Source organism: Piliocolobus tephrosceles, chromosome 17, assembly GCF_002776525.5.
Source record: "Piliocolobus tephrosceles isolate RC106 chromosome 17, ASM277652v3, whole genome shotgun sequence".
NCBI classification, from domain to species: Eukaryota; Metazoa; Chordata; class Mammalia; order Primates; family Cercopithecidae; genus Piliocolobus; species Piliocolobus tephrosceles.
Window position 1 is genome coordinate 41,931,823 of NC_045450.1, and position 10,477 is coordinate 41,942,299.

The 10,477-nt window shown below is 39.5% G+C and overlaps 1 protein-coding gene across 7 annotated transcripts in view; it reads left to right on the top strand.

The window, feature by feature from the left end:
* The window catches only part of RSPRY1 (ring finger and SPRY domain containing 1), a 47,711-nt gene extending 38,650 nt beyond the window's left edge, over positions 1-9,061 (top strand). For 5 of the 7 annotated variants that reach the window (XM_023210009.2, XM_023210011.2, XM_023210013.2 and 2 more), the window contains 4 exons: positions 763-865; positions 1,214-1,366; positions 5,602-5,706; positions 7,467-9,036. In XM_023210009.2, coding sequence (XP_023065777.1) covers positions 763-865; positions 1,214-1,366; positions 5,602-5,706; positions 7,467-7,563 — 458 coding nt within the window. In that variant the 3' untranslated portion in view covers positions 7,564-9,036. Of the gene's footprint in view, positions 1-762; positions 866-1,213; positions 1,367-5,601; positions 5,707-7,466 lie in introns of all 7 variants that reach the window. The other 2 variants (XM_023210008.1, XM_023210014.1) reach the window with 2 other exon arrangements.
* The last annotated feature ends 1,416 nt before the right edge of the window (positions 9,062-10,477 follow it).

The window sequence follows — 10,477 nt, forward strand, 5'->3', positions numbered from 1 at the left end:
CCCGCCTTGGCCTCCCAAAGTGCTGGGATTACAGGCATGAACCACCACGCCCTGTCTTTTTTTTTTTTTTTTTTTTTTTTGAGACAGAGTCTTGCCCTGTTGCCCAGGCTGGAGTGCTATGGCATGATGTCAGCTCACTGCAACCTCCACCTCCCGAATTCAAGCGATTCTCCTGCTTCAGCCTCCTGACTAGCTGGGATTACAAGTGCCCACCACCACACCCAGCTAATGTTTGTATTTTTAGTGGAGACAGGGTTTCACCATGTTGGCCAGGCTGGTCTTCAAACTCCTGACCTCAGGTGATCTGCCCACCTTGGCCTCCCAAAGTGCTGGGATTACAGGCGGGAGCCACCTCACCCGGCCTGCCTTGCCTTTTTTTTCAAGAAAGGCATATTTTGGGGGTAGTTATCTAGGGAGTTGTAAATCTCACCAGAAAGGCAAGTAAGCACATGATTTTGATCTTACCATATTGCATTGAGCCCAAAATGCATATTTTCCCCCACATTTTAACATCTTTGAAATTGGGATGCATCTTAAGATTGGCTTGTCATAATTTAATTGGCAGTATTTTTTTCTTATTGTTACATTAAAATATTGGTGGGTAGGGGTCAGATCAGTTACAGAAGAAACAAAAATGAACATGTTGAATACATAGCTAAAGATGCAGACTTAATACAGTGCCACTGAAACACTTGAGATGCTTATCAGAGAATCCTGGTAGTACACATCATTATCCTAACAGTGTTTCACTTTATCCTCTAGGAGATACAGTAGGATTTCTGTTAGACTTGAATGAAAAGCAAATGATCTTCTTTTTAAATGGCAACCAGCTGCCTCCTGAAAAGCAAGTCTTTTCATCTACTGTGTAAGTAGCTCTTCTCAGTCAAAAATTTGAGTAGATGCATGGAATGCCCTTTTCTCTAGGGAAAAAAAAGTCTTTGTCCATTTATGTACGTAATTGTGATGAGAAATTGATTAATTTCAAGTGATTAGGAACCCATTTGATCAGACCTAAAACTATCCTGAAGTTTGATACAGGAAGATAAGGCACAATATTCTCTGGTCACAGACTTGTGTGGGTTATAAACACAATCTGTCACTCTTCTGCCAGGGTAGGACTGACTCACCCTGCCTTTCTGAAAACTGTTCTATCTGTTAACTCAATTTTGATTTTTATTAATTCTGTTGGCCTCTGTACTCGTCTTATTTGTAGATCTGGATTTTTTGCTGCAGCTAGTTTCATGTCATATCAACAATGTGAGTTCAATTTTGGAGCAAAACCATTCAAATACCCACCATCTATGAAATTTAGCACTTTTAATGACTACGCCTTCCTAACAGCTGAAGAAAAAATCATTTTGCCAAGGTAAGGGATCTGCCCAGGCTATCTCCAGAGTGTCACATGAATCTTAGGAGAAATTAAACAATTTATAATCAAGTTTAAAAGAACGTAACCAATACATTTTGAAAACCTGAGTAAAATGGATGACTTTTCAGGAAATATAAATTATTAAGATAGATCCCAGAAGAGATATACACAAACCAATTATTGTGTATATCTGTCCCCAGAAAGCACCAGACCCAGGTGATTTCACAGGGGATCTCTACCAAATCTTTAGGGAACAGATAACCTTATTGTTATTTAAAATGTTACCAAACCCAGAAAGAAGGAACACTTTCAAATTTTTTTTGTAAGATAAATAAGATTGGTATAAAAATCAGAAAAATATGACACACGTACACACAAAGAAGCTGCAAACTAACTTCACTTGAATGTCAGTGTCAAAATCCTAAATATTAGGAAATCTAGTGCACCTTTTTAACAGACTCGGCTTTATTGAAACAGACTTTTTATGTGGTTTTAGCTGTGTGGCAAAGATGACAACACTGTTCCACAACCATCAGTGAATACCATCTTGCATAAAATTTCACAACCCTTATTTGACAAAAACTGTGTTTGGCATTAATTTATCAGATGAATGCCTGCTTTGCTTCCTTGTGAGATGAATGTAGTCTATTCCTTAGGCTGGGGAAAGAAGACTCCAGCTGCTTCCTGGTAATTACTTCAAGTTGAAGCTTGTTTCACAATGTGAGCTAAAGTTTATCATTTTAAACAGAGCAGCTGCTTGTTTAAAGGGTATTCCTATTACTAATACCACATGTCTTATATCAGTAAGAGAGCCTCTCTCAACAGGCAAAGCCAGCATACTGGCCATGACATAGCTAATGTCGCACTGTTATGCCCCAAAGGTATCTGTAGCATAATCCTAGCTCTTGTTTTGACTCAAAAAGCAGATCTGCAAGCAGCGCTTTGGGCTGTGCTTCACCTTGGACTCACTGTCTCAGTGTTTCAATAGTTTCCAGATGAACTAGAAAATGGCATGATGATGGTAGCATTGTCTGCAGCAGCAGAGCCTCAGTAATAGCCCAAGAACATAAGGGTTGCGTATGTTCCTGCTCAGGGTTCTGAGGTTAATTCCTAGAACTTTTCATTCAGCCTCATCCTTGCTGCCTGACAGACATTCTGAACTTTAAATTCCTCTTGGCCAAAGTCTGAGGGGACATCTCTCCCTTATCTATCATACCCCATTCTTTTTCATCTAGCCTGCCTTTTCCTTGGATGAGGCCCACAAATAAGTCTTCTCACATGTACCCTAAAAGGGACAATTGATCCATCTAAGTTCCCCTGGGGACTGGCCATAGTTAAAATGCTTCAGCATTTAGTTAACTGCTCCTGCAGAATCAAACCTTCCAAAACTCAGATGGCAATGGGCATCAACTGTCAGAAAGTCTCATTTTATGGACAGCTTATACACACTCTCTTGGTAACCATGTATATAAATTTGGTACCCAAAATTCATCTTGTCTTGAATAAGAACAGCTGAATTTCAAGCTAGTTCAATCCTGTGCTGTCTTTAGACTGTTTTATCTGATAGTAACAAGAAGATAGAGTTGTCAGGAGCCTAATTGAGTGGCCACCTTAGTGCCAACCTCCTTCTTGCACCTTGCTGCCCTTAACATTCCAGTTGTGCTTAATCATAAATTGTGGCATTAAGTATGAACTTACTTAAGACCATTTTCTGTACCATTAATATTTTCATCCTGTGTTCCAAAAATGTATATTCAGTGATACTTTATATTCATTGGAATATTACTCCTTTCTGGCATCAGGGTAGGAGATCATGGTCCTGTTACTACTAACTGGGATTTTATAAATTGTTCTATGTTGTATATACTCTCTATCTCTAATTCTTCTTCCATTCATTCTTTTTTTCTTTAACCTTTTTATTATGGAAAATTTCAAATACATACAGAAGAAAAAAATAATAGTACGGTGAAGCATCACATACCCACTTTCAGCTACAAGTCACCCACTCACAGCCGCTGCTTCTCCTACAGTCTTCTCTCATCTCTGTTTTTTTATTTTTTATTTTTTTGAGACACGGTCTCATTCTGTTGCCCAGGAGTGCGGTGGCACAATCTCAGGTCATTGCAACCTCCATCTCCCAGGCTCAAGCGATCCTCCCACCTCAGCCTCCTGAGTAGCTGGGACTACAGGCATGCCAACACACCCAGCTAATTTTTGTATTATTTGTAGAGACTGGGTTTCGCCATATTGCCCAGGCTGGTCTTGAACTCTTGGGTTCAAGCTATCTGCCTGCCTCGGCCTCCTAAAGTGCTGGGATTACAGGCGTGAGCCACCGTGCCCGGCCCCTCATCTGTTAATAACTACTTTATCATCCCTGTTTTCCTGGCCATAACCATAGCCTGGGAGATGGAGGTTGCAGTGACCTGAGATTGTGCCACCACACTCCTGGGCAACAGAGTGAGACCCTGTCTCAAAAAAAAAACAAAAATAAAAATAAAAAAACAGATGAGAGAAGACTGTAGAAGACCTTACTTTCTGCTATTCCCACATTCAGTCCCTCAGCAAATCCAGTAGGCTGTGCCTTCAGAATATATCCCAAATCCAACTACTCATCACCCTCACTGCTGCTACCATGGTCCAAGCCTCCACTATTTCCTACCTGTATTATTTTTGTCTTGCCTTCGACCTTGTTCCTCCCCAGAACCCCTTCAGTCTATCCAACACAGCCTCCAGAATGATTTGTTACAGCGTAAGTCAGATCGCACACTTCTCTGCTCAAAAGACACCAGTGGGTGGCTTCCTATTCACTGAAGGGAAAAGCCAAAACCTTTCCGGTGACCTCCCAGGCCCTGTACAATTTGTCCTCTCCCTTCCCCATGTTACTTTTCTGACCTCTTTCCTACCCTCTCCCATTTTCTCATGCTCCTTCAGTCACCCTGGCCTCCTTGCTGCTCCTGAAACACACCAGGCCTGTGATAGCTTTAGGGCACTTGCTATACCTGCTACCCAAAATGGTTTCTCCAAACAACCACAAAACTCACTTCCTCACTCCCTTTACCTCTTTACTTAAATATTACCTTGGTGAGACCTTTCCTGGCTGCCGTATTTAAAATTGTTTTAATAACTCCCCACCTCTGATGTGTACACTCCTTGTCCTTCCCATTTTCTCTTTCTTCATAGTATTTATCAGCATTTAACACTGTATTTTACTTATCTTGTTTATTTCTGTCTTCCCCCACTGGAGCATAAACTCTCCAAAGGCAGGGATACTTTTTTAGTCCTCTGTTCACTGCTGAATCTCAAGGGCTTGGAACAGTGCCTGGCACACAGTAAGCCCATAAGTGAACTGAATAAATGCTTCATACTTCTGTTGCCTATCTATTAGGGCTGTACCTTCAGCAGAACAATTTTGCCTGTCTGCTTCCATTCCACGCTGAGTGAAAATATAATGGAAGGGTTCTAACTTGAGGTGTTAGGACTTGCAGGGAGTCTAACATGGACTGTTATAAACCCCTTGAAATTGTATAAAAACTTGTATATGTGTGTTTTTCTTGAGAAAGGCTCTATGGTTGTCAGCAGACTCTCACATATGTGACTTAAAAGGTTGAAATTTGCTGGTAACATAAAAAGAGCACTGGACTTAGAACTAAAGGATTTGAATTTGATTCCTGACTGCATGCTTTATATAAGTCACTTCCTTGAACTTTGTCTATAAAATGGAAATGGTTATACCTCCTTCATTCCCTACTTTAGAAAATGATTATAGGATTGAAAGGAGAGGGCCGGGCGCGGTGGCTCAAGCCTGTAATCCCAGCACTTTGGGAGGCCGAGACGGGCGGATCACTAGGTCAGGAGATCGAGACCATCCTGGCTAACACGGTGAAACCCCGTCTCTACTAAAAATACAAAAACTAGCTGGGCGAGGTGGCGGGCGCCTGTAGTCCCAGCTACTCGTGAGGCTGAGGCAGGAGAATGGCGTGAACCCGGGAGGCGGAGCTTGCAGTGAGCTGAGATCCGGCCACTGCACTCCAGTCCGGGCGACAGAGCAAGAGTCCGCCTCAAAAAAAAAAACAAAAAGGATTGAAAGGAGATAGCACGTATGAAAACTTGACTGAACAATGTTTACGGAATATATCTCACAGGTGCAGAGCATTTTCAGAACATTTCATATGCATCACTGCTAACAGGCCCCCTGTTGACAAAATGCATTTCAAATTGCTTTTTCTACTCAGGCACAGACGTCTTGCTCTATTGAAGCAAGTCAGTATCCGAGAAAACTGCTGTTCCCTTTGTTGTGATGAGGTAGCAGACACACAATTGAAGCCATGTGGACACAGGTAAGAGGATTTGTTTGGTTGTTTCCTCTTTTGTACATTAGGCAAAGTTTCATACTGTTCTTGAATTGCTAGTTCCATAGCTAGACGAGGGCAGGTTTTTTTGAGATGGAGTCTCGCTCTGTCATCCATGCTGGAGTACAGTGGCACGATCTCAGCTCACTGCAACCTCTGCCTCCCAGGTTCATGCAATTCTCCTGCCTCAGCCTCCCAAGTATCTTGGATTACAGGCGCGTGCCACCAGGCCCAGTTAATTTTTGTATTTTTAGTAGAGCCGGGATTTCACCATGTTGGCCAGGCTGGTCTTGAACTCCTGACCTAAAGTGATCCACCTGCCTCGGCCTCCCAAAAGTGCTGGGATTACAGGCATGAGTCACCACACCTGGCCTACAATATAGAAATATTTAATTACTCAAATAGGCCAGAGGCAGGAGGGGCAGTTATCACTTTCTTCCAGAATGCTGAGAAAGCCATTTGTTAAAATTCTATATCCATTCCTAATGGATAAAATATTACAAAACAGAAATGAATGGAGGGATGAAAACAATATAAAAGAGAAGTGGATGGATACTTCCGTAACAATATAAAAAACACATCTATTTCAGCCAAATGCTAGCATCTTTTTATTTTTATTTTTTTTATTTATTTATTTTTATTTTTATTTTTTGAAATGGAGTCTTGCTCTGTCACCCAGGCTTGAGTGCAGTGGCGCAATCTCTGCTCACTGCAACCTTCACCTCCCAGGCTCAAGCGATTTCTCCTACCTCAGCCTCCCAAGTAGCTGGGATTACAGGCGCCTGCCACCACACCCAGCTAATGTTTGTATGTTCAGTAGAGACAGGGTTTCACTAGCTAGCATCTTTTTAATGGTGACACGCGGGAAGCATTTCAAGATATACAAAATATACAAAACTCAGTCGCTTTTCTAGCTATATGTATAAATAGCAGCCAATTAGAACATATAATTGGAGATCCTTTTTACAATGGTTAAAAAAAAAAAGGCTAAGAATACATAGCAAGAAATATGTAGAGCATATATGAAGAAAACTTTTAAACTACCAAAGAGTATAATAGAAGACTTAAATAAATGAGTCCCTTCTTGGATAGGAGGACCTCTCAGTATTGTAACGGTGACAAGTTTTCTCTAAACTCTAAGTTTAATTTGGTCAACGTAAAAAGAGCAACATGATTTTTTTCTGGAACTTGACATGCTGATTTAAAAGTGTAAGGCAAGAAAATTCTGAAAGTTATGGAGATGACAGCCATACCACATCTTAAAATACATTAAAATAAATGTTAGTAGTTTGGTCCCATTACTATTATGACAGGAATGACAGAATAATGGAATACAATAAAAGCCCAGAAATAGAACTAAAAATGAAAAGTTACCATATGACAAAGGCATTGTGTCAAAACTATGGTAAAAGATGGACTGTTTGGTAAATGATTCTGGGATAAATGGCTTTCTGGGGAGAAATATTATATCCCTACCTGTATGTACACATCTGTATGTATATGCTGTGCACGTATAGAGTGTCTGGAAGAATGCATATGAACTTTTTACTTGTTCCTCAGACTAAGACAATTGAGGATCAGAAGTGTAAAATTTACTTTTTATTTAAATATTCATTTTTTTAAACCATGTATAATTATTAACCCTTTCAATGAACAAACTTGTTAACATTTTAGATTTAGTTGGCAGGCAGTTGGAGTTTGACCTTTTGAAGCATTAAATTGACTGGCTTTTCTGTGTTTCTCCCCAGTGACCTGTGCATGGATTGTGCCTTGCAGCTGGAGACCTGCCCATTGTGTCGTAAAGAAATAGTATCTAGAATCAGACAGATTTCTCATATTTCATGACACATGTGAAGAGGCATCGTGGACTTTTTTCTACTCAATTCCAGCCAATGTTGAAAAGAAAAAGAAAAAAAAACTCTCTAATCAGTTGTACACATACCGAAACTTATAGCCATGGCCAGATTTTATGCTAAAAATGGTAGTTTGTCAAAGACAAAATTCTCTTAGAATCTAATCCAACTTGCCAGCCCTGAGAAAATCCCTTTAAGGCCACGGAAAGCTGAATGCTAGCAGCCAGGCCTGTGGTACTTCCATGAAAAACCATAGGAGACAATGCCCTCCCAAGTACTGAAATCACACTGGAATCCTCCATGTTGGGTTCATTTGATTGTTTAACACAGGACGTGTTGTGTCATTCTGAAGTTTTTATTTGGGGCAGAAGTCTTTATGGAGATGTAAATGACAGCATTTCTGGGTTATGCATTACTTCTCACTGGTTGGAGAGACACCGGTGCGTTAAGCATGGATATTGCATTGCAAGACTTGAATCTATAAACATTAGAATCACACAGTCAGTACTACAAGCAAAACAGAGAACCTGAAAGAAGGTGCACAGACTGTAAGAAAAAACCCAAGTTTGTGATATTTCAGTGATTCCAAAGAATATTCTAGGTTTTCTGTTGTTTTATTGTTTTTTGTTTTTTTTTTTAACTGCAGAAAATTGGTGGTATTTTCACATTCATAGTGTTCCTATCCAATTTCAATACCCACATTTTATGAGGAAAAAATGTTTTACCAATGCAGAAGGAAATCTTAAATTAGCTGTAATGTTAGGTTGGAGAAAATTTGGTATTTAGGGTATTTTTAAGGTACCATCAAATCAGATTTCTGTTTTTTGGTTAAAAAAATTTTTTTAATCAGTATTGTTTTTACAAGTAATATACTTTGAAACTCTTGAACTAATAGTCTCACAAACTCTAGAGGACAGTCTGAGAACACGTATTTCTATTGTTCTAAATAAATACATGTCTTCGAATAGTAAGTTCAATCATGAATTATTGACTATGTCTTCATCAAAAGTGTTAATCCCTCTCAGGGTCTCCGGTGAAGACCTTCAAGAGTTTGGTTTTTTCTCCCAGGAAATTGGAAGGTAGAATTGTAAATTCATAGAACTTCTTTTATAATGGTGTACCTCTGCAGCTGCCTTTCAATTTATGCCAAGTCCTTACAGAGTTTATACTTGAATAGTAAATATGTCTTCTGAGTTTTACAGTGTCTTCAACTCAATGCACATTTTTTTTTCTTCTTTTTCCACCCCTTCTTGTTTGTAATTCATTATACCTGTCCTATTACAGAGCTGATTTCCTTCCTGGCTGTACATGTTGGGGTGCTGGATTTTTTTCCATGTCTTTAGTCTTCCATAAATCCAAACAAATATATATATATATATATATATATATATATAAATGTATATGTAGATACATGTTCTCTTCTTTAGCTTGTGGTGAATACAGTAATTTGCATTGAAGAATAAAACATCTGTTGCCTTTTTTGACTAAGATTTCACAACTTTCATTGGTATATACTGCTAGGTTCCAAGACATTACACTCTCAGACTTTAAGGGCCACTTTTGGGAGTAGGAGAGAATCAAGTATTAGAATTAAGAATAAGGCCAGTCACTTATCCAGCAGATTGTTATTGAGCACCTAATATGTGCTGAGCACTGTGCCTATGTGGCATACAAAATACCTGTAGAGCTTATGTCTAATAAGCTTGTCTAATTATTGTCTATTATTATGTGTAATAATAACTTGGAAGTGGTCCAGCTGAGACTAAAGGTAGTCTGTACATTTAGTGGAGAGAGGGAAAAATAGATGGAATTAATAGATAATTTGCCAGGCAAAGGAATGCAGGAGCCTAACAGCTTTCTAAAAATCTACCCTTGAAGTTTATTCCTACGGTGGGGAGAAGACAATATATTTGTGTTTATTGTAACAAATTTGTAGTGGAAAAGAATAGGGTCCTAGAGAGAATGAGGGGGAACTAATTTAGATAGTGGTTGGAGTGTCAGAAGAAACCTCACTGAGGAAGTAACATTAGTGAAACTTAAAGGAGGAAGTAGGACATAGCCTGGCAGAGACTGAGGACTAGCTTCTAGGACTGGGTAGCCAGGCGAACACAACATTATCGGCAAAGGCACTAACTGAGGAAGAACGGGTCTCAGTGGGTTTGGGGATCAGATGGAAGGCCCCTGTAACTAGAAAAATAGGAAGCAAGTAGGTAGAGTAGGTAATGCTACAGTGTTGAAGAGGCCAGGGAACTGCTCATGAAGGCTATGTGAAGGGTTTTCTATTTTATACTAAGTGCAGTAGAAAGTTAAGGTGTTTAAGCATGGAAGTGCCTTGATAATTCTAACAGATGGCTCTGGCTTCTATTTGGAGAATGAAATGGAGGAGTGGGGTGAGCTGGGGGTAAAGGATAAGCAAAATATGTAAATAGACCAGTAAAGAAACATGTGGTCCAGCTGAAACTAAAGGTAGTCTGTACATTTAGTGGAGAGAGGGAAAAATAGATGGAATAAATAGATAATTTGCCAGGCAAAGGAATGCAGGAGTCTAACAGCTTTCTAAAAATCTACCCTTGAACTTTGTTCCTAAGGTGGTTTACTTTTCCTATTCTTAACTTCTAGACCATAAAACAAAAGGGCTTCAATATGAAATTGATCAAATCATCCAGGATGGAAGCTAAGTTGTAAACTTGGAGCCACCTCCAAGGGAAAGACAGGAATTCCGTATCAAAGAAAAAACTAGGGGTTAGCAAGCTATGTGGAAGAGTAAAATCGTACATCCATATTCTGAACTGAATGTAAGCATTTAAGAGAAAAGCTAGACTTTTACTACTGATAAATTGTTACCAGGGAGAAAAACAAAAAATTACGGTATTTTGTCAGGTGATTCATTGGGGAAATCCAGCATT